Source organism: Tinamus guttatus, unplaced genomic scaffold (genome assembly GCF_059628265.1).
Source record: "Tinamus guttatus ecotype Peru unplaced genomic scaffold, ASM5962826v1 Tinamus_guttatus_pri_ptg000060l, whole genome shotgun sequence".
In the NCBI taxonomy this organism is placed as follows: domain Eukaryota; kingdom Metazoa; phylum Chordata; class Aves; order Tinamiformes; family Tinamidae; genus Tinamus; species Tinamus guttatus.
In genome coordinates this window covers 8,964,368-8,988,343 of record NW_028288594.1, presented here as the reverse complement: position 1 = coordinate 8,988,343, position 23,976 = coordinate 8,964,368, and the positions used below count along the sequence as shown (strand labels likewise).

The following is a 23,976-nucleotide window of genomic DNA, read 5'->3' as shown; positions in this document are numbered from 1 at the left end:
TCAGTTTTTAAGACAAATGGTCTCTAATCCTTCTCTATCAAGTCGTGCAATGTCAATGGAGCAGCACGTAACTACAGAGGAGTTTTGGTCTTGTATTCAGCAGTACAACTTCTTTGCAGATGCATTGGTTGAGTGCTAGGCAACAATGTGGCTTTTCTCACACGTTTACCCCTCACTGTGCTATCACTGGGGTATCTGTATCTCTGATAGTAATGGTGGCAGTTGTTTCACAAGCATCGTTCAAGTCTTCTCAGTTTTGGGGAGGGAGTGCCTGCGAAGTGCAACAGTGGAGTCTGATATAGCTGGTCAAAGTCTTGAACAGGGGGCTGATGACTTCTCTAGGTGGTAGCTCTGTCACAGGTTTTTGGATGGTGGAAAGCTCTGTGAGGCTGGTTTGCTCATGGCTTGATGTCTGTGGAAAGAAGACTTTTCTTGCAATGTGGTGCTGAAATAATCTAGGTCATAGGGGCTGCAGGGACTCCCAGACACTCAGTTCATTTTATTGGACTTGAAGGGGAGTGGAGTGAGAGGAAAGGATCACAAAATTAACATGGAGAGGAACTTGGGGTATTTGGAGTATGTATGAGATACTGTACTGAGTATGAGTACTTCAGGATGCCAAATGTTTTGCATTTCCTGCTTTTAACAATAATCCAAATTTATCACAATTGTTTTGCAGGACTGTACTTTATGATGCACTTTATGCCCAAGACTGTTCCAACATCAGTGCAGTTTTGTTGGACTAGGGTCTGAGGGGTGACTGGGCAGGGTGGCCCAGCAGCCTGTCCTGTGCTCCCAGCGAAAGGGGCAGCTGAAGCCCAAGGACACTGAGCAAAGGTTGTGCTTGAATCTACAAGGTGACACTTACTGCCAGTGGAGAGCTGAGCATATGGCTGTGCTGGAAGCAAGTAGGTACTGTGCAGGCTGAGTGAATTTGGCAGTTAAAAAGGCCTAGGTGAAGACAGAGTGTGGGCAAGAGCGCTTAAGCAAGGAGTTGGAGTAAGAAGGGAATAGCTGTTCAGAGGCAAGATGGGGATGGGAGGAAGGATGAGGATGCAGGGAGGTGTCTACCAGCATCTGACATGTGGCAAGTGACCAAAGAAAGGAGGGCAGGTTCCTGCTTGCCTTCTTGGATTGAGGAAGGGCAGGGCTTTGAGGAGAGGATGCTTGTCAAGGGGAGAGGCAAACCAAAACTCATGGGAGGTCAAGGAAATAACTTGATCCTGTTCATCTTCCTTCTGTTTCCTTCAAAGCCTTCAACAGCTCTAGGTAAGTGGCATTTTCAAGTTGAGAGGAAGGAAGGGAGATGTGTTACTGGTTGCTTTCTGTGGATCAGGAAGGCACTTGTGATAAGTGAGTGCGGTAATTTTGATAAATGAACGTGTCAGAAAGCAGCCCTGGCAGCCAGACTTGGCTCAAGGGCTGTAATTTAAACAAAAAAAAATGCTCTAAAAAGTGCTTTCTTTTTTAATCAGGAAAGGTGTGGTAGGGTTGGGACAATGGGAAATCTGGAACTTTAATGGCAGCAGGATTTGACTATTAATTAAGTTGGACAAAGCTCAGATTGACCCTGCTCCAAAGTTGTGTTTAAAGCATGTTCCCCAGGTGGCTTTCCCAGAGAGATGGTAAAGTCTTGAATGAGATATCATGGCTAACTTAAACACTTAAGATTTTTGACAAAACTCGTAAATTTTGAAGTAAAAACACACTTGTACTCACAGCCTATTAAGTGTGAATTCATAGCAGAAATTCTGGTGCCCATGCCCATTACCATGGCATTGTGTGAATGTGGCATCTTTGTGAAAGATGCTATGATTTATATGAAGCTTTCACAGAACAAAGATGAAGAAAGCATCTCTGACTGTTACTGTTTTCTTCTTTTGTGCTTCTGCAGGAACTGACATGGGAACAGTCCAAGCCCTCTTTGCAGTCTGGTTGGAATAGACCAGTTTCTGTCCTGTCATCTCTGGGATCTTTGAAACTTAAGATATATTTTAGGGAGCTATAAAAAATAAGAGAAAAGGCTAGTGCCTGTAGGGTTTTATTTGCTATACAGTACTCCACATCCTTACTAAAAAGTATTTGGGCATTTGTGAATCTTAGGGGTTTGAAAACTGCTGTATAATAATCTCGGGAGGGGTGAATAAAAGTGCTTTTTGGCGAAAAATAAAGGTTATCTGGTCATGTTTTGTGATCGCCATATGTTTATCAAAAATAGTGTGGTGTTCAGAACTTAGTTCTGCTCATCTTTGATTTGAAAAACTTAAATCGGCAAAATCCCCCAAATTATTCCAGAAGACATGCTTTGTTCTTGTGAAAATATTTGGTTTCAGTGTGTGAGGAACTGGTTGGAATTTCCTGGACTGCACCATATGGGATGTCAGATTAAGTGATCTAATGATCCCCTACTGATCCCCTACAAATCTATTAATCTAAGTTGGTTCAAGTAACAGCATAAAAGATCGTGGTCCTTGGTGGATTTGTTCTTTACAATAATGCTGCTTGATGACAGATGGATAGCACCTTCTCAAATCTCATTTTTTCTTTTCTCCTCATCAGCAGCGCCTGTCCTTGCCCTTTCCTTTGCCCTTACCAGATCAGTGGTGCGGGAAGGCTGTTATTTCTGCTTCCAGACAGTAACCATTTTGATATTCTGTGTTATGTTCTCTATTATTTTGGAACAAATATAGAATCTCATTTGACTTGAATCACTTCAAGTTTAAATATCTCTGAGAAGAGTTGACTAGCCACAATTACAAATTGGACTGTGATTTGCAAACCAGGGCTTCAGTCACAAGAAGGTGACCTTAGGCTGAATGGTCTGTGCTGGGTGGTCAGTTTGAAGGGTTGTACCGTGGTCTAGATCACATTTGAAAGGTTACTATTTTTTGGCACGTACAAGCTCTAAGAATGATGCTTTTGGAAGAGCTCTTCAGCAGGTACTTGGTTGCCTGAGGACCTGCATTAGGATCCAGATTCTCTCAGGAACTTAAACGTATGTCGTGTGGGTCAAGGCTTGATAGGGATTGAACCCAGATAAGGCTGAAACAGGGTCTAGCCATAAGATGTGTTTTCTTGCTGACACGTTCAGCATTTGGGGATGATACACTTCAGCTGCATTACGGATATCGTTTTCATTTTTGTGCCTGTTTTGAATCTATCTGCTGTTCAGTGTTTATTTTGGGAACAGTTGCATACCGGTGAGATGGATTTTTTTTTTTTTTCCTTTTATCTTGCATCAAAAGATGATAAGGAAACTTGAAAAGAAGCATCCGTTCTTCATTTGACTTGCACAGCTAATTTTCTCCTTATTGTAGTGAACTCCCCCTTTCTGGAGTCAAGAATGTGCACATGGGTCTGCAAGGGGAGCAGGGTGGGGGATAAAAATCTTCGTTTTAGAGGGACCATGCACCGTTTGCTCTCTTGTTAGTAACGATCTGTTTACCTGTGAATACTCAAGCCTCATGCTTTATTTTTGCAGTTTTCTAGCCCTGATAGGTGTTTGGATGTGCCTTGTTTATCTCTGGCTCTCAGTGGAAATCACCTCTGTCTAGAATACTTGGGCTGGAGCATTTAATGGGCTTCTTCAATGCGAATAATGTTGTTGGACATCTCTGATATCTAAGGCCTCCACTAAACTGTTCTGTGTGGAGAAATTCTGGGTAATTCCACTTTGTAGGAGGAACTTCAGCTTATTCTCTGAATTTAAAAGATTGGATTTAGAAATATGAGTACACTTTTCTTCTGTACATATCCTGCAAATGGTTAGTTGGAGTTTCATCTGTGTGACATAGTTAAAGGTGCACACACCCTGAAACAGCCTTTGATGCTAGATCAAAGGAGAGAACAGCATTTTGAAAGGATGAGACTAATACAAGTTTTATAATTCTGTAGCACTTTTCCTCCGAAAGGATTTTGAAATAATTTTTAAACCAGCAAAATAGGAGGATTCATTTCTGCAGCATGCTGCTTTTCACCTGCCTGAGCAATAAATTCGTGTCGTCTCTGTAAAGGAAACTGGATTGCTTAAAAGACATTAAAACTGTACTTTAGCCTGCATGAGGCAGAGGTTGCATTAGTTCCTAGTCTGGAGATAAAGTAGTAAATAATCTTGCAAATAATTTTGGAAGCGGGCTAGAGAGCTTCAGTACTTCTTGGCCCCTGAACTATCACTGGTCACTAAGGGTGGCTTTCCCCGATGGCAGTTCCTGAGCTCGTGGCTGTGCTGACTGCAGGCCCCACTGCTCTGCACGTGCTGCCCGGTGCTATGGAGATAAGAAAATGCCTCTCGCCGGTTCCCTCAGACTTTGTCTTCTAAGCAGATTTTCCTTCCCTGAAGCTCTTCTGCACTGCTGAAGACTTTTCACCATGGTTCAGCTGCCCAGACTGTAAAACAGGTCGTGGCAACAGACTCCAGGTTTGTAAAACACAGGCCTGAGATGGAGCTGGGCTTTTTCTGCCCAAATAGGGAGGATCAGAGTAGCAGTGCAGCACGTTTGTAGTGTGGCTTTTGAACTGAAGTTTTGGTACCTTGTGGGCAACAAAAGACATTTTTGTTGTTTTTCTCTTGCTTATGATTTTTGCAGGAAAATGGGAGACACTTCCTGCCCATAGGAAGGTGTTTCTAGGTTAGAGAAAAAAAGCAGAGACAGCAGAGAGCTTCAGGAAGAGTGCAGAGTAGCTCACTTGGAAGTTTCTTCTTGCCTTTGTCATCCTAATCTGTGTACAGGGGTAGAAAGAAGGAAAAACTGTTAGAGCATTTAGAGATGGCATGTGAATTTTTAGGGAACCTTAACCAGTAGGTCGCCTCTCTCTTGCTTTGGTGCCTGAGGCTTTGGGATGAAAAGGCATTGCGAGGATGTGATATGAGTATAACATATTAATGTGTGTGATTAACCTATGGTAAAAAATGTGTTTCAATGGTCTCTGTGGTAGTCATGCTAGCTGCAGAAAAATCAATCAAACAAACAAAAAAAACCTCAAACCCTGAAATGCTTTGTTTTATTTTTCTAATCATTTTTCCTTTTCTGGATAATTTGGCCTGTTTATCCTCACTTGTATGTGTCCACTTTGCAAGGCCTTGGCATTGGTCGCAGAGGTCTGCACGAGGCCCACCTTGAGTTGGCAGATAGGCCAGGCTTGTGCTTTGCCCAGAAAGTGGGGTGCTGTGGACATTGGTTCTCTTGGCGACTCTGCTGGGGATTTATAGTACACAGGGTCCAAAGATGGCTCATTAGTGCTTTTTGCCCTTTGGGATGCTCTTCTCATTTCTTTTGGGAGAATGCAGCTCCTTCAGCTGGAGATGCTTGGTAGCGTAAGTTCATTGGCGTGGGTTGAGTTGGTCTGCTATGAAGACCTGTTTAACTAGGGGAGTGTGGCTGTGGTGTGCTGGGTCATCCTCTGATTGCTGTTCTTGGTGCAAGAGTTTAACTTAAGGTGAGGGTCTTGTAGGGTGCTCCTTGCAGATGAGGCATGTGAACTTCAATGGCATGAACCTTCCCTAGGGGGTTCACGTGATGCAAGATCGTACATTGTACCTGCACAGAGGAAAGAAGTTTTCTTATCAAGTTGAGAAAAATATGCAAAATCCTATGTCTCGACAGTTTTATAAGAGCTTAATTTAAGCCTGCTCCGAAAGAACTAAAAGACTGCAAGTCTGAAGTGAATTTTGGGTTGATTTGAGTGACCTGGGGGCTTTTTACATAGTTTCACTTGCTTAAATTGAACCTGTTCATACAACAGTCCAATCGGGAAAGGGCTGATGCATGTGGTGTTCTGACTTTAGTAGCAAGTCTTTTTAATTCCCTCCATGCAGTGTCCAGTGTGTGTGTTCCCTGAAGCCAGATGTGAAGTGATTAAAAAGCTCTTCTGAATAGCTGAAAGTTCATTAAGACTTATTTGCCAATAAAGGAGCGTCACGGGAATGTGGAGTAATGCTGGCACTCAGAGCAGCTCAGCATGATTGAACTGGAGTTTCATCCTTGTACCTTGCAATGAGAAGGAAGCTGTTACATGTTTTGTGAATGAGTGCTTCCCTGCTGTGTTTTTCCGCGACGTGCATCGTTAGTACTTCTCAAAATTGGGCCCGAGGGGAGTTGTGAAGAAGGAGAAAAAAAAAAAGGAAAAGAAAAAACTTGTTTCTGTTCAAGTGTGTGACATCTGCATAGAGTTAGCTGAGGGCCCTGAGGTGAAAGGAAGGAGAGAGATGATTTGACTTCAGATGTGTGAGAAGGAATACAAAATTCACCATATTCACCCTAGTCTTACCCTATGGTTGCACATTAATCTTGAGCTAGGCTGTTGCTACATAGTTTTCTTAATCACTGTCAAATGATTACAAATGATCACCAGGGAAGTGATTTCTTTTTGATGCTTGTATAGTTTATAACTGCAATGAATGGCTAGTAAGAGCCTATTGCTAGATTGCTGTGTTTGTAATTAATATACTAACTACTGGCATTTGTATATTAATTGTGTATCTCATTGTACTTGAAAAACTTAGTGTCTCTGCTGCTAACATCATGTAGGGGACCTCAGAAAATAGTCTAATCCAGCTTCTTATTTGGAAACAAGAATTAAACATGCCCAGGCCTCTTCTGTCAGGCACTTAACAAACTTGTCTTAGAGTGCCCCCTTTGAAGACTTTACAGCCTCCTGAATTAGTCTCTGTGTCTGTTTATGCTTAATTTCCCTTCCATCTAATCTAAGAAGTTTTCTTTATCCTTTCCTAGAGGATGTGGGAAAGTTGATCACCGCCGCTCTTGTCCAAGCCTGTTGTAGTGAAGCCTTTTTCGTGTAATTTCCTTGCAGGTATTTATCTGTCTGCCAAATGGGGCTGCTAGTTTATTCTGTAGTGTTAAATATTGGCAGTGCTTTGTATATACGAAGTTATGCTGTTAGATATGGTGTGATTCTGGGAAAAGGGTGTGGAGTTTTGTTGCATCCCAGAATGGTGATAAATAATTGCTTGCTCCAGAGGAACTTCACCTGCTGCAGATAGAGCTGTTCAGAGGCAGGTGCCTCACACTGCCTGCTTCTCACTGAGGGTTCGTTTGCTCTTGAAGGTGTAGTTCATTTAATGAAGGTCCTCTATGGAAATCGTGAGCTGTTTTGTGTTGGCTGCTCTGGTTTTCTGCTCCAGGGCTGTAACCACCTTATAGCGAGAGGGGTTGGCAGGAGGTGCAGAGGGAAGCTCTAAGGCTGTGGGCAGAGACACTTGTCATCTCCAGAAAGATGCAGTATGCGCCAGGGAAAAGAGCATGCTGGCAGATGGGCTGAGCGTGCTGCAGCCGTACCAAGGAGACGGGCTTTGCATGCAGGAAAACTCCCATGTCGTGGCAGACGAGTAGGTCACAGGGTCAATATGTCACCCTGGCTAGGAGCAACTGCTGCAATCAAGACTGTGATTGTATGAATTAAAGGCATTTCTGAGAAGGGCATCTGTTGGAGATGATAGGATTCATCTGTGTGCACTGAGAATTTGTTCCTCAGGGAGAGAGTGGGGACTCAACTCAGGTTTTTTCCCCGAATTAAATTCATGCTTGTAAGAGTCATGAAAGTGAGTATGGAAAAGAAAGTCTTAGAGCTCCTCTGCTTGGCCATAGCAGGAGCATCCTGGATAAGTCATTTGGGCACTTTCCTTTCCTTCTTGGTCCCTGTGTTCATAAAAGGTCTTACAGTCGTCAGGGGAGTGTGAAGGAAGTGACTAGCTATGCTTTGGCTTTGCTTCATGTCTGCCCAGTTAGCAGTGGGAATAGTGGGCAAATTAGCATCTTTCCCTATCTTTACTTGATATTACTACTTCTCCAGTATTTCTAATGACTTTTGGGGTGTAGGACATTTTGCAGATGCACTGAAGCTGAACAGAGATGATCTTGCTGTGTGGTATTGACCGAGGCCAAACGAGTGAGTGCTTGAAAGGAGTAGGCAATGGCTTTGTGCCTGCCTCAGATTGCTGATACTGTCTGCTTCTTGGGAGACTCATCCGAAGACAGCTGGTTTCAGGATCTGGGTTTAGCTAGACTGATGGTCAGGATGTGGCCCAGAGCAGCGGGTCTGAACCCTTTCCCTTTGGCAGCTGAAAAGTCGAGATGTGCCAGACAAAATGCAGGGCCCATGGAGCTTGTAGCTCTCTCCTTTAAGGGGTTAATGAAGAGTGTGTGCTTTGCTTCCATGCTGCCCTGTGCTTTTGGCATCATCTTTGATGTATGAATCTGAAGACAAGGATTAGAATGTATATGTATACTTTCAAAATATTTTGAGTAAAATCCTTTGAAGGAAGGAGGAGAAATACCTTTAAATGGTGATGTGAGCACACTGAGCAGCTCTGCACGGATTTTTTTTCTTCTGCATATACAAATCTTAGGTCGAACTTTAGCTGGTCTGCATGCTGGCAGGGTCCCAACACTGCAGGCAGATGTATATGAAGTAGCCAAATAATGCTACTTTCCAAGATACAGAAAGTGCTGCTAGAGCTCACTATGACAAGTTTATGATAGCAATAATACTCTATAGTTCCAGATGAGGATATGAAAGCTTTCAAAAACATCAGTTTATACTCCTGTGTTGCCAGAATATAGGAAAGTGCTATTAGTCCTGCTTTACAGAAGGCATTAAATAAAGGGCACTAAGTAGTTATAAGGTAGTTGTAGTCCCTTCCTGAATTACCAAATGCTCATTTTGTGGCACATTTGTTAGCTGAGTTGCCTTCTGCTGTGATAGTCCATGCTGAAGAAAATGCAGCCAGTAATCTGTAGCACAGGCAGTGCTATCAGGGAAGTGTGTTATGTTTCTCAGTGTTATCCTTGGCCATCGTCCTGTCCTCTGTCCTTATCAGCTCTCCCTAAATGATACTTTCTGGTCTGACATACTTGCTATCTGTGAAACTCAAACTCCTCTATTCTTCTGAAAGACTCTGTGCAAAAGACTTGCAGTGATCCCTCCTTCTCTTTGAACAAAGTTACTGTTGACACAGACTGATGAAGAGAGGAATAGTAATTGGAGCCTATCGCAGTGTGTGACTTTGAACATTTTACTTTTATCAGTGTTGTCAAGTTAAAAAAAACAAAAAACAAACTCCTAAATAAAGCAAAAGCCAGTGCCATTTATTTGCTGAAAAGAATGTACCAGCTTCTGCTGCATCTAGCAAATGTTTGAACTTGACACACGTGCACACACCTGCTAACGTTGCTACCTGATCCTGTCGTGAGTTTTCCAAACTTGCATGAAACTGTGCTGAAATTCAGAGATTGTCATGGATCAGATTATGCAGGTGGAACTGCCAAGAGTCATCTCGTCTATACTACTCTGCCTAGAGAATGATTAAAAACAAATCCTGCATCTCCCCTACCTCCCTTTTCACCTCTCAATTTTACTATTTTGCAGTCAAACCAGCCCAAGAAAGTCTTACTGGCTGGTGACACAAAAACTCATTAAACCTGGCCATAAATTGAAAGGACTGCCTCCACCTAAAGTACCTAAAATTAATGTTTATTAACACTTGAAATGACAGCAGCTGAATACCTTTATGTTAAAACGTAAAACAAAATGCTTTCCATAAAGCTATGAGTGACCAGATCTAATTTGGGGTGTACTGAACAAGTTGACCCCCAGAGATTCTTTTCAACCTTACTTTGTTATTGGGACCTACCCTGATTTTAAGGGTTGAAGTGCTGTTGCCTCACTTAATGCTGTATAGAATCTGCAGCAGAGCTGGGTGGCACAGGAGAAAACAGAGCTGCAGCCTTTTCCGTCCATCAGGAATGTCATGAGGTGCCCAGCGCTGTCTGTCTTGCCTCAGTTTTCACAAAGCATCAGGTCTTGGTGCTTTTATGGCCATCCTCTTGCATAAAAGACGTGGCCTTATTTGTCAAGATGAAACTCAATACTAGTGTTTTTTGGTTGTTGCTTCTATTTGGAATATATTCTTCAAAGTCAAAAAAATAGCTTTTAGAGGTACGGAGGCAGGAAGATTTGCTTAAATTCCAACTTCTATGGCAGGGAAAAATAGCATTAAAAAGACTTTGAAGGTTGCCTTTTTAGAGAGATTTTGATAACTCTGGGTGCTGCTGATGTCCACTTACACTGACACCTAAGTTCTGCTGTAGAAAATTTCATCAAATCTCCATTAGAATCTCTTGGCAACTTAGCATTTTTTAAAGGACTGGGGGAAGTTGAGCCAATTCCTTTAGTAACTACAAATATTACTAGATCCTTTAATAAAACCGGTTGATTTTGAGTGAATCATTTGAAAAATTATGGTTCCCTTTTCCTGTTTTAGGGGAAATGTAGCCTGCATCCAGCAGATAATAATTATGCTTCTTTCAAACTGCTCTTTCAGTGTGGTGTCAGGTTTGTGCAGTTAACGAAGCTGAAGTATGACACAAAACCCTCCCTTTTTAAAGACGTATTCTTTATCCATTATTTTTTCTGTAAATGTAAGCTGTGCTATTAATTTCTTGCTTTCATATACATTTAGTGTATCCCATTCAGCAAAGAGTTAGTCTGTTTTCAGATGTAAATGAGTGACTAATGCAAATAAGCCTCTCAGAAAATGATGGAATTGATAAAAGAGGGCAGCTGTTTTCTTAATCACAGTTAAATGGATTATTTAACCGTTTGATTCAGCTTAATTGGTATTTTGTTGAAAATAGTGGTGGAGTTAAGAATGGAAGAACACGGTGAAAACATTCAGCAGTGTGGAAGGTGAGTAGAGCCTCAGGAGGTGCCTCTTCCCTTAGGACCTTCCAGGCACCATCGCAGCCAGCCCTGCTTTTGCAGGGTCTCAGCACTGGAACTGACAGTGGTTTCGTGTACTACAGTTACAGCTTCTGTCCCTCTGATGTATTTTTGTTTCCTAAGAGTTTTATTTTAAATAATTAATCCATGAGCTAATGATTTAGTTAAATGTTGAAGTAACTTGTACTAATCCACAAGAATTGTTGGAAGCCTCTGAAGTAATGGATGCTTGTTTGGGGATTCACAGCCTGCGGGTAATTTTTCTTTCCAGTGTAACTGTGATGTTAGAGCCTCGATAGGAACTACTTGTTTAAATGTGCTTTTGGAATCGCATAGAGAAGCCAAAATGCTTGTGGCTTGTCCCTGTAATTTTCCAATTGGTTTTCCACTTGTGCTGTCAGTTACTCGGCTTGTTCTTGGTGTCTCCTTTGGCAAGTCAAGATGAGGAGTTTCCTTGGCTTCCTGGAGCCTGGCAGGAGACGGCCCGTGCCTGTGTGCGGAGTGTCGCGTGCCCGGCGTGGCTGTGGCTGAGGCTGCAGAGCCTGGTTGGGTTTCTGAGGGCAGGACAGGCACAGATGCGGCCCGAGGGCGAGCCCAGCGCAGAGTGCGGAGCTTCACTCCTCCGGCCCCTGAGTAGCTGCTGGGAATGACTAAAAAGGCGCCTGTTTTCAGTGTCCCCTGGGGGGGTTCAGCCGAGCGGTGCTTCAGCTGTTGCTGCAGGTCTCAGCAGAGTGACGGCCGAGGGATGGGCCTGTAGGTCAGGGGAAGTTTGGGAGAGGAGCGAGTTAGGAAAGAGCAGGCTGCTCCTCTCCCCTGGGCTTAGTTGGGAGCACGTGGAAAGCACTGCTGTGGAAGTTAGTGCTGCTTGCTTTTCAAATAGCTGGAGTTTGAGACTTTCCTGATTGCTCTTTCCTAGACCCAGGTAGAGAGATTAAATTCTTAGTAGATTATCTATTCCCAGATCTTAAAAGATACTAAAATTATGCCTGAATTGATTGAGAATTGTACCAGGAGCTGGGCTTAGAAAAGCCACAGTTGAAATGTCTGTGTGTGCAGATATGTTGATTGGAGCCCTGGCCTGGTGGCGTGCAGGGCCAGGAGCTGTATAAAGAGGGCATCCTGGGGCAGTTGTGTCCTGCCTCTCTGCGTGTCTGCTGGCGTGCGCAGATGAGCAGCTTGGGCCTGGCTCAGGCCTGGGCTCTTCCTCTGCATTTCTCTATCTTTGTTTTGCTAGGCACACCCATGCAAGTGGTGCTGCTGATCACAAAGGCTCTGGAAGCCCTTTCCTCCTGAGGGTGTTTGATATGCAAGGGGAAAAAGCCTCTAAGCCTACCTGAGGGGGGCTTTGAGAGAGGATGGTAGAAGGAGAAATTATTTTAGTTCTTTCTCTTGAGTGACCAGCTGTCTTAGTCCGGTAGTTGCCCGTCCTCAGCAGCTCGTGTTGCCGGGTCAGGGGCTGGTTTTCCTCCTGCTCCAGAAGCAGGATCGCTGCTCTGCGAAGCTGGGTCTCCTGAGAGCTCTGGATCCCAGGTGAGGGCTCAACTGCACCACTTGCTGGGGTGGAAGAGATCAGGTGGTGGTTTAACCCTTGCCTTAAAGGTTTGTGTGTGTTAGATGCAGTCAGATTTTTCACCTTTTCTTTCAGTTCCTAGTGTTCTTTCTGAGTAATCCATCTTTTGAGGTTTTCTGTGAGCTATAAAATCAGCTGCTTATTTACTCCATCGTGCGAGCTCTTCAAGGCCAGCAGCCCTGGGCTTTCCAGACAAAGGATGCTGAAGCCGCCAAGGCTGGAATTTAGGCAGGATGTTGGGGCCGTTGCCCTTAAGGCCAGAGGATGTTATGGGCTCTCGTGTGCCCACCTCCCCTGGGAGGTTTCAGCTTCCCAGCACGGCTGCTCTGTACCACGCTGCAGTGTTTGCTGCAGCCTTGGGTAGCAGCCTGTCTGGAGCCGAGGAAAGGATTTCAGTGAAGTAAAGCAGCTCTCTCCAGGGCTAAGATTCCTGCTGAAGTGGCAGATTCCTCCATGGAGGAAACATCCCTTTCTGCCAGCAGTGGCCCTTTCTAACCCATCCATTTCTCTTCTTCTGTGGCTGCTGTCTGTAGTGCCAGCAAAGGCAAATCGAAGCTTTCCTCCTGATATAGAGAAGCTGCTCTTGTACCACCAAGGTTATTGAGGACTGTGGAAGCATCTGGAGTAGATGCTCAAGCAAGTGAGAGTGGTGGCTACTGGAAGGGCTATTGCATGTTTAATTGCACACACTTTTCTCCCAAACATGTCAAGAAAAAAGCTGTCGGCTGAGGTGCAGCCAGAGATGTCAGTGTCTGGTATGTGCCCTCCGCGTTAGCCCTGCAGCCTCTCTGGGCTCCGCAGGGAGCACCGGGCCTCCCCGCGGCCCCGCAGCTCTCCCTGGCCGTGACCTTGCTGATCCAGAGGCTGTGGCGCGTGGACGTTTGCGGGTGGCTGTGGGGGGACAGCTCTGTGCTCGGGCATCCTTGCAACCTTCACTACCCATCTTGAGCCCCAAAGGGACTGAGAAGACTGCGGGTGACTATCAGCAGGTTGCGTTTGCCGCCTTGTTTTTCCAGGTGCTGTCTAAGTCTTCAGAGGTGCTTCTGCTCTGGTTTCAGACGAGCCGAGCGCTTCTATTCCCCTGGGTGTTAGAGATGGAGGTAGCCGGCACTCTGCGCTCCTAGCGCTATCAGCCCCAGCTAACACAGTCCTGCCTGAGGGCAGGTTATGGATGTGATTTCTCCCTTCCCCTGTGCACTGAGCACTGGGCGAGGGGGACCCCCCTCCCCTTATTAGGTAAGCCAAGCTGGCTTGTTAAAAGGCACACTGCTACCCTAGCAATTTAGTATTTGCCATAATAAGGGCTTTCAGTCTTCCCATGAAGAGCAAAGCAGGGCATTGAATGTCTTTTTTTTTTCTTCTCCTATAAACATCCTTATGTCTTTTCTGTAAGTGATGCTTTATTTCCCCTCATGCTCCTGAAATGCAGCTTGCGTTGTACTGTGTGGAATAGGGCAGTTTTTGTGACTAAGGAGACCTGCAGCCGCTTGCGGTGAGGAGCCACAGCGTGGTGCTAGTTGGCAGCACTGAATGTGACGCCGTTTTATGGGACGGTGCCGGGTGCTGCCTTGCAGATACCTGTACCCTAAGGAGCTGCGCAGGCTGGGCTGACTTTCGGAGGTGGTATTTGCTGTGCCTGGTTTTCAGCACTGCCTGGGGATACCCAAGGACCCAGGAAGGGTCTCTGAGAAAGAAGGAGAATTTCTGGTTTGGCGCCGCAGGGACACGTTCTCCCCGGCGCTGCTGGCGCGGGCAGAGCAGCTCTGGGCAGGTCTGTGGTAGGGCAGAAAAACCCTCTGAAAAGTGTCTGACTTCCCCTGTTTTTCTAAATCCAAAGCAGACGGCTGCTCTATTGTGTGAAACAGAACCCACTTTTGTTACTCCATCTGCACTATTTCTATCCCGCAGAAGACTTAAAATCTTGTTGTGAATGATGAGAAATAAACAGAACGTTTTTGCACTGTGGAGCTGTTGTGAGAGGCCGGGGCGCGCCTCTGTTCCTGTGGAAGAGCTCGTGTGTTTGGAGCAAGCAGCTGCTCTTGAAGGCCCCGTGGTGCCAAATGACAAATTGGTGGCCCAGCACCCAAAAATGCGGCTGCCATTAGCATTAAATGTTAACTTCACCGAAGCAGCAGCATGAGTGAGGCTTCCTCCAGCGTAGATGTGGTTGTGCTGGAGCAAAGGTGGAAGAGAGGAGTCAGCGTTTCCTGAGCTAACTTTACATTTGTCCCTCTGCCAGGGGTTTTCTCCTGATCCAAAATATATACCTGACTTCAAGTCTAAATTTGCAAATGTCAGCTAATTTTAGCTGCCACGGCTGTCTTGGGTGCCCAGTTAGGTTGTGGTGGCTATTTCACGCCTTGAAGAATTAGAGCTGTTTTAGATGGACTAAGGGAGCAGTAACACCCGGGATGTTTGTGTGGAGGGGAATCCGCTCACCCGAGTTTTCCCAGGGCAGTGTGGAAGAGAAGTTCTCTTCTCTTCAGAAATATGTGTTACGTTTACCTGAAGGGTATGCACTCTTCTCCATGCCAAAAGATTATCTGAGATAGTAAAAGGAAAAAAAAGTATTTTTTTGGTTAAATTGAGAGGTGCATGAGCTTCTCTTACTTTTCTTTGAACTTTGCCTAAGACTTTCCACCTTCAGATCCCGAAGGAAAACAGCCAGATGGTGCCACTGCTGTGGTGCAGGTTAGGGACCTGAGGCCCGAAGCAGGTCACAAAGCTGGGTAGAAAACAGTGTTTCCCACCCGTTTTCCTGGGTGTCTATTCCTAGATGGAATTAGAGCCGGCTCTGCCTCGTCGCTGGTACGTGGAGCTGCCTGCAGGACTTCGGGCGCCACTCAGGCACTAAAGGGTGGGAGCTCTGAGGTCTTTGAAGTAATTCTTGGTGACCTGTTAAAAATAGGTTTTTGGTGTTGGGAGCGGTTGTAGGGTATCCTGGGAATGAACAGGAGGAGCCTTGGTCCCAGGGAGTGGTGGCACCTCGGAACCCGGCGGCTGGAGCGGGGCAGGAGTTTTTCCATAGCGCCTGTGGAGAGATTCCGTGAGGATGTTGCAAAGTGGCAGGTGATGCCGTTTGCGCTGAAATCTGGGTGGCACAAACTGTTTTAGTGAGTGGCTTGAACAAGGCTGGTAACAGAATAAGCCAGACGGCTGAGCCACTCATTTGGCTGCCAGGCAGTGGGTCTTGAGCCTCTTTTGCTAGTGGCTCCGCTGGATCTCCCAAATCCGTGCAGGATTTTGGCTTTTCACCTCTGACACTCAGCAGTTTGGAGGGCAAGTGGTGAGTCTGGTGTGCCAGACGAATCCAGCATGGTGGGAATAGCACTGCCAGCCCCAGAGCTTTCCTTGAAAGCCCAAAGCACCACTGTAATTACTGTGCAAATCTGCTGTGCGTGAGGAGAGTGCTACATCTGGGGAAGCTGCTTCAGCGCGCTCGTCCTGGGGGCAGACCGCAGGGTACCGGGGATGTTTGCACTGCCTGTGCAGTTCCTGATAATATTTGAGTGCTGAATTCCCCTCGCTCTTTCCTGCTGGAAGGCAGTTTGAAGAAGAGATGCAGCTTTCGCTCTCCAGGGACTGGATTTTTCCCTGGGGCAATTAACTCAGTAACTGTGTTCAGCACTTGCTGCTGTGGCTGATCATGCAGCTGGGATGATGACCAGATTCCAAGTTTCTAGTGACTTCTTGTAGAAACAATTCTTTTGGCTAAAGAGGATCTAAAACTCATCTCCTTCCTGGTGCTCTGCTGCTGTGCCCTGAGAAAAGGGATAGACAGTGGGTAGGGAGTGAGCAGCAGGCCCTGACGATGCCCTGGCCTTTATCTGTGCTACATCGAATTTGGGGTGCAAGATGAATGGGAAAAGGAGCCAGGGCTTGGAAGAAGGCAGGGAGGTTCTCCTTTGTCGCATTATTTGATCCTGGATTTCAATGGGAATTTACAAAGTATGTTGAATTAAAGATCACACATTTAAAGGAGCTGTTAACTTTGGAAGAATATTGTAGGGGCTGTTTGGAGAAGCTTAGTCACCCAAGGAGGTAGAAAGTGAAGTTGGGAGAAGGTAGATCCAGGTGCTTATGTTAAGAAGCTTTAAAAAAATAATAAAAAAATAATAAAAAGACTTTACGTAAAGTCAGCTGTTTCCTTTGCACTCTCTTGCTGCTCCCTAGCTGAATTTGGAGCGAGCCCACATAACGAGCAGGGTGGAAGGCCTGGGTTATGGGCCACTTATGTGCCAAGCAACTGCAGTAGCTGTAGTGATGATTGAATGTTTTAATATATGAGGGGTTTAGTGTATGCAGTAGTGTAACAGACTCGGTGGGTGTGTGTGTATATGTGTATATAATCTCTCTCTCTGCTAAGTCACCTCCCGCGTGCCTTCGGGTGCTGGGAGGAGCTGCGCTGCCGGCGCTCGGGCCGGGGCAGTGCCGAGCTCGCTGCGGCCGTGCGCGCGCTACGGCCACTCGACTCACTGCACGGGCTGAGCCCTCATGGCGTCGCGAGGCGCTGGGCAGGGCGCAGCGGTTCCAAAAATTGCGCCGCGCCGCGAGCGGCGGGCGCGTGCGTGTTGCTCAGGCGTTAGCAGTGCTGCTCTCACCACACGTTCATTGAGCAGCCGCGCAACCCCAAGATAAGGACGGTTGGCGCGCCGCTCCGCGCCGCCGCCGTAGGGACACGGCGGCCGCGCCACAGCTCAGGGCGAGCGGCCGCGCGCCGCCCCCGCCGCCCGGCCCTGCGGCGCGTCCCGAGCGGGCGCAGCCCCCGCGCTGCCGTTTCCTGCGCGCCTCGCCGCCCGTTTCAGCCGTTTTGCCGGCGAGCTCGGCGGCACCCAGAGTGCTCTGCGCGAGGGGGGCGGGCGGCGATTTGCATACGGGGCTGGGCGGTGGCGGGAGGCGGGAGCGCCCCCTGCGGGCCGCGTGGGGGCGCCTCAGCCGCGGGCGCCAGCGGCCTCCGGGCGCGGCGGGGCCTGCGGTTCTCCCGGCCCTCCCCGTGCTGAGCAGGGCCGGGGCCGTTAGCCCGCGAAACCCACCTCACGTCAGTCTTATAACTAACAGGCATAAAGGGAAAAATAACTTCTGTGAGGCAATGATTAGGCAGCTGTTGGCGCTCACCACTTTCCAATTATAACTCAGTGTAAATAATAATTAAAATGAGTTAGAAACTTCAACTGCAGCAAATGCTGAGATTGTTATGCCTGCGGTGCGCACGCCGGATGCGTGTGTCTGTGCGTAGCGCTGTGCACCAGTTGCTCCAGGCGTTTGGCTGCGCGTTGGGAATGTGGAGGGGCTGAAGCCTGGTTTGCTGGGGGCTGTGGGCGTTTTGGAGGGCAGCGAATGACACCCCCTGGCACAACCCTTTGAGGTCTCCGTGTGTAACCGCTACCTGTGCTGTGCTTGCAGGTGGTTCTCCTGGGCATGGACATCATCTCCGCGCTGGTGTCGCGCTTGCAGGATCGCTTCAAGGCACAGATCGGCACAGGTAGGGAGCAGCGGGGACAGCGCGCGGCCTCCTGCCCTCGAGAGCGGGAGGAGAAGCCGAGCAATCGCATCCGTCCATCCTGAAACGCCAGGGAAACCTGCTGCTGCTGTGGGATCCGCAGAGGGCCGGCACGTGAGATGAGATGCAGATACCAGAGGATGTTTCTGTTTTTTTTTTTTTTTTTTTTTTTTTCTAGCTGATGTGTGCAAACTCGGTTTGAAAGGAAGCTCAAGCGTTGTACTAAAAAAACTGCTCAATCTGTTACCCTAAAGGACAATTTGTAACTTTGCATGTGAGGCCTCTGTTCTGCCACCAGGAGAGCTCTCACAGGGCACTTCAGTGATTTCACAGGCTCTGAGGGGCCTTTTTCTGCTCCCCCTGAGGTACAAGTGAAAATGGCAGCCTGGCCCGGGAGCTGCTGTCTCGCCGGGGTGCCCTCCTCGGCTTTCCCGCTCTAGGGAAGAAATACTCTGCAGCTGCCCCTCAACCCTCTGTGCCGTGGGGAGCGCCCCGGTTCCTGCAGCGTGTCCTGTTTGCGCAGTATCCCTGCGGAGCCTGCCGGGGCGCCCCTTGGGCTTGCAGCGCGCTCTGGATCAGCTGCGCGGAGCGGAGGGTGCCCGGCTGCCCCGAGCAGCTCGTGCCGCCCCCGGAGCGGGTCCTGCTCCGTGGCCAGGCCAAGGGGCAGCGGAGGGTCTGCGGCTGTGACCGCTTCCTTCTGCGAGCCGTGATCGTTGCCCTGTTCTGCCCACAGTGCTGCCAAGCTTACTCGACCGCCTGGGAGACTCCAAGGATTTGGTGCGGGAGCAGGATCAGACCTTGCTGCTGAAAATTATGGAACAGGCTGCTAATCCTCAGGTATGCTCAACAACCCCCTACAGTAGCTGCGTCAGAGTGAGCAGCTGGAAAGTGGCTGTTTCAGGGACTCCGTGGGTGACGCTGCAGTGGTTTTGTTTGGGTGCTGGAAGGCATGTGCTTTCTGTAGCTAAAACCATTGTTTTGACTCGTGGCAACTTACTTTGAAGTCATCAAAGGAAAACTGGTCATATCTAAAAATGTCTTTCCACTCGCTTTGTTCTGCTCGGATGGATGCAAAGCTTGTATTTAACCTCTCAATATGTTACTGTACTTTTGCTGGAAAAATCTCTTTTCTGTTTTCTCCTGCCTCCTTTTCTGCTGCCTTACCCGCTCTTGTCTCCCACAGTACGTGTGGGATAGGATGCTAGGAGGATTCAAACACAAGAATTTCCGGACAAGAGAAGGGATTTGCCTCTGCCTTATTGCAACGCTCAATGCGTAAGTCAAACCTACTACAAATTTAGGTTATATACATGTGTATGCTCTCTAAATTCACCTTGTACTTTTGTTCTTTATTCCCAGATCTGGAGCTCAGAGTTTAACACTGAGCAAGATAGTGCCACATATATGTAATTTACTTGGCGATCCAAACAGCCAGGTAAGCTCTTTTTGGTGTGAGTCACTTCCTGAAAGCTTTGCTCATCACTACCTCTGTCAGTAAACAGCGTTTGCTTGGTAAATTAATAAACTGGATTGCTGGTGGGGAATTTTATTTTGCTTATTAAAAAAAATCCTTGGATGTTTTGAACAGGTAGGATTTAAGATATGCTGAAAACATGTGAATTATTCTCGGGCGTTTACCAGAGCCCCCTCCGCTGGGCTGGATGGGGAAAGGCCTCTCTGGTCATAGAGGCTTCTCCTGAGCTCTGGGAGACCCCTGATACCTGGTCAATGCTGCCCTCTCTTGGTGAAACGTGGTGGGAAGCAGAGGCCTCTTTCTTCAGAATAAGCTTTTTTGTTACTGCCCTTTTTTTTCAGGAAGATTGGTGGGGAGGAGGCTCTTTGCTTCTAACTAACACAGCTTTTAAGAGCTTATAGAGCCCAGTGAATATTTCATGTGAAACCATATTTATTCTCAAAGTGTTTTCTGAAAAAGAAAACGAGGATCCTGTGAGCCTGGGGAAGGGCCATACAGAAGGAGCCCGGAGCGCCGGGAGTCCCTGCCCTCCTGGCAGGAGGCTCAGAGGGATGCTCCGGGTTTCACAAAGATATCCCGAGCGTTGAAACATCTTTCCATGGAGCTTCCTGCCCTGCTGTCGCGCCTGGCTCTGCCCCGCGTCAGCGGTGACCTGCGGGCAGCAAGGCAGGACCAGGGCCTGCGCAGAGGGACCTGGCGGCGCAGGAGAGCCTGCCCTGCATCGTGCCCTGCAGCCTTGTCTAGCAGTTAGGATTAAAACGTGGGAAAAAAGTAAACAAAAGGAACACGGGTGAGTCAAGTGTTAGTCGTGTCTTCCTAGGAAGAGGTGTGCGAGTGCCCATCTCTGCCTTGGCTCCAACCCGTGGAGCATTCCAGCCTGCACACACGCAGTGCGGATGTGGCGCTGTGCGCACGGAGCTGCCCTCCTGCCGCGCTGCTTCTCGTCCCTTTCGGGGCACGCGCAGCTCTCGTGGAGCACGGGGCTGTTTAAAGCACCATCTTTCTGCATTTGCGTTCAGGCTTTTGGCCCTGCTCTTGGGAGGTGCAGGGGGGAAGGATGTGCTCAGCAGCCGGTGTCTTGCAAAACACTTTAAACATGCAAAATTATTCAGCTAGGAATCCAAGCCAAATAATTGCTCATAAGCCTTTGCACTAATTATTCCTGGTATTCATAGGACTCCTTGGATTGCTGTGAAAGCACAGGACATGAAAAAACTCCAAGGAAGCAACAGTTGATTTATTGGTGATACTGCTTTGCTGCTGCATTAATGTGAAGTTAATTTTTGCCATAAGCTAAATATACCTAGGGATTGGCTAGACATTTGGGAGTTTCCAGTACTTGGCTCACACAGTCTTCCTTCTACCTGGGCTTTTCCTGTTCACTAGAGTTGTGCAACCAGGGCATGGGGGATATTAAGTATTGGATAATATATCACAGAAATCTGTGCTGCTGCTGCAAAGCTCTTGTTTGCTTGAAACAGGCCTATAAAAGGCTAGGTGTACGTTTTGGGAGAAATTTTGGTTAGGAAAATCCTGTCTCTGATAGGAGAATCAAGTACTGAGCCATCCTCAGCTTTTGACATAGAGATGCAGGAGACTGATACTTCTCCCTCCCTCTGTCTTTTGTTGTCAACACAAAAAAGTTTGTGAGACTGCATTTATAAAAAAATCAAGTTGTTTTATTTATGCAGCAGTGTAATGGCTATTCTTGGCTTCTATGAGGTTATGTTTTTTTTTTTTGAGTCAGAAAATCTAGTTGTTGCAAACAATAAGTGGAATTTGGTAAGGGCAGCCTAATGCCCTATGTGTGTCTGGGCGAATCTTTCAGCTTCTTGCATCTTTGCTGTCTTTTGGATGAAAATAGGTCTGATCCTGTCAGCGTCTGAAATTTAGAGGTGGAAACTATGTGACCATTGTGATCACACGTACATAGAGGCAATTGTTCCTGAGAAATATGCAAATTTTCTCCTAGGAAGAGCAGGGATGTGTTTATTTAAATCATGGGGGCGATTTCTCTTGCATCTCCTTCAGGTTCGAGATGCAGCAATCAACAGCCTCGTGGAGATCTACAGGCACGTGGGCGAGCGCGTGAGGGCTGATCTCAGCAAAAAAGGACTACCCCAGTCTCGGTGAGCGAGAAGGCCCTTACATTCTCATGTGGTTGAGCTGTTCTGCCTTCTGCCTGGTTTTAGCAAGTTTCAGGAGCTGCATGACTGAAAATTCTTCTCTGTTTAGGTCTTTTTTAAAAAAATTCTACAAAAACTCAGGCTTTGTTTAATGTGATTCCTTACCTCTGAGTATTTCAAAGTTATAGTCTCTATATATCTAGAGACCATATATATGTGTGTATATATTATATATATGTATATATAGATGTGTGTATGTATATATATAAAAAGAGAGTAAAACTATTAGATTGGGCATCTCCCTTTCCCCACCTGCAGCCTGGGCTTTCTGCTGCAACCCACTCGCTGCCAGGCACAGAGCACTTTCTACTGCACCTGAGACACATACTGTTAATGCACCCAGACTAGGAGCTTGACAGCAAAGCTGCAACACTGCTAGACCTGAGGAAGGTCTAGATGGCAGCGTGCCAAAAACCATGGCAGGAGGGAAGGTGCAAACGTCGTGTTACAGAGATGGGGTGCGCAGGGAAGCAATGCTGCTGCCTCTGCTGTTTCCCACTGGAAACATCTGCCACAACGTGGCCTCGAGTAATAAACTCTCTAGGAAGGAATAATGAGATGTAATAAAGATGTTCCACTCTATCAGACATGTGACATGAATGGAAAATGTCAGGGCCAAACAAGAATGCTGTATAAAGCTGGCTTATTTTTTCCACCTCCTGGTATGTTTCCACAAATAGCGAAAAGATAGAACAGCAATGAACTGGAAGTGGTTTTACAGTGAGGCATGTTACATTCAGTCATGTAGCATTTCAGATTTTATCACTAAGATGCATCTGTAGTAGCTGCCTTTCATTTTTTTTTTTCCCTTATCAGGCATTGCATGTTCTGATTTTTTATTGTTGCACATGAAATGCTTCTGTCCTTATTGGTGCTGTTGGTAAAGCTCCAGTGACTTGACTGAACCAAAATTAATCCTATACTATTCTAAATGAAAAGGCTGCTAAAAATCAAATTCTAATATTTATTGTGTGTTTTCCTTTGACTTTCAAACAGGCTGAATGTAATTTTTACAAAATTTGACGAGGTCCAAAAATCTGGAAACATGATCCAGAGCTCGAGTGGTGAGTAGAAATTCTTATATTCTCTTTCATAATAAGCATTTAAACTTTGTTTTTGTAAGGCATTGAAATGGCAGTGGAACAAGCCTTCTGTTAGGGAAGGCAAGCAGGGAAGGTAATTCAGAAATATACACAGAGCTTTTTCAGAAAATGAAATCTGTTTACTTAGTTTCTTTGAACTTCCTAGTAGTAGTATCAGAAGGCAAATGGACAAATTTCAAGAACCCTAAGATGTTATTAAAGCTGTTTCCCTTACGAGTTTCATTGAGGAAATACAGCTTCTGTTTTAACTGTTCATAAAGTAAATTCACCAGCAACTTAAGCTTCTTCAGTTTCCTGTTGTGCTTTCCCTGGTCACTATTAGGAATATTTTTGTGAGGGGAATTTCTTGCTACTAGTTGTGGAATGGACCAGAGATAATCACAGCATTGAACTGATGCGTTTCTTTTTAGGCAGAATATTATTGGACTTATCTGAAAACTTGTGGACTAGCCCAAAATATCATGTGATAGTCTCTTGTGTGACTGGGAATGATGAACATCTGGGTGCCTGTGTGGTGGAATGGAGTTGAAAACACTCTACATAATATGTGAAAATACTGGCCTTGTAAATAGATGGAACTGGGCTGGGCCAAATAAGAATATTTGCTGGTGGTAAATAAGTTGGTTTTTGTCTCTTTTGTGTTTTCTTTAAGGTGTGTATTATTGTTCTAGGCAGGATGCTGCTGTCTGGAGCTTTAGGAGGCGTATTTGCGCCTTGGGCGAGCTGTGTTGTCACTTTAAACAAATGCTGTGGGATGCTGAGGGTGGATGGGGTTTGTTTTCAGGACAGGAAGGGGGAGAATTTGGACTTGAAGGTCCAAAATGCTTAGTAAGCATTTTGAGCTACATATAAGCTAAGCTTACAGAGGGATTTAGTGAAAGAAATTAAGGTGTCTTGGAAAATCGGGTATGTTGCAACTGATGAGAAGAGTACTTGGAGAGGAGAAAAAAAATAGTGAAAAGAATAAAATTGGATTGAGAGTAGGGAAGTGTTTGGTTTAAATTTGCAATATGAGTTTTTTAGCTCTGCAATCATTTTAGCATGTGTAGGATCCAGACAAGTCCTAGCACCCTTGCATTACCATTATTTGCTAATCCTTGGCTTTTGGTGGTTTCTAGGACTAATTAACATCTCAGCACACTCTAATGCAATTCATGGCTGTAGGCAACACTGAAAGCATCAGTAAGAAGCTATATATGGGACAACAGGGATGAGCTCTTCTGGGCAGGCAGATCCTTCAGGATGCCTTTTTATTTTTTATTTTATTTTTAAGTGAAAGCAAAGGATCCATTTGTACTAGATCTGATAGTTTTGGGCTTCATTGCAAAACTTTTAATACCCCTTCCTCTGCCATAGTTTTGATGATAATTTTGAAAACTTAACTCCCCCACACATGTGGTACCTGA

General features: G+C 46.3%; 1 protein-coding gene and 1 non-coding gene across 2 annotated transcripts in view; one reads left to right on the top strand and one right to left on the bottom strand.

Moving 5' to 3' along the window:
• The window catches only part of CLASP1 (cytoplasmic linker associated protein 1), a 160,551-nt gene that overhangs the window by 21,415 nt on the left and 115,160 nt on the right, over positions 1 to 23,976 (top strand). Inside the window, exons 3-8 of the mRNA XM_088519570.1 lie at positions 17,711 to 17,789; positions 18,541 to 18,644; positions 18,991 to 19,082; positions 19,167 to 19,242; positions 21,313 to 21,410; positions 22,464 to 22,531. Of these exons, the coding sequence (XP_088375696.1) occupies positions 17,711 to 17,789; positions 18,541 to 18,644; positions 18,991 to 19,082; positions 19,167 to 19,242; positions 21,313 to 21,410; positions 22,464 to 22,531 (517 nt within the window). The remainder of the gene's footprint in view (positions 1 to 17,710; positions 17,790 to 18,540; positions 18,645 to 18,990; positions 19,083 to 19,166; positions 19,243 to 21,312; positions 21,411 to 22,463; positions 22,532 to 23,976) is intronic.
• Positions 16,834 to 16,952, bottom strand: LOC148595787 (U4atac minor spliceosomal RNA). Its single transcript, XR_015913076.1, has one exon. It is a non-coding gene; the product is annotated as a U4atac minor spliceosomal RNA (small nuclear RNA).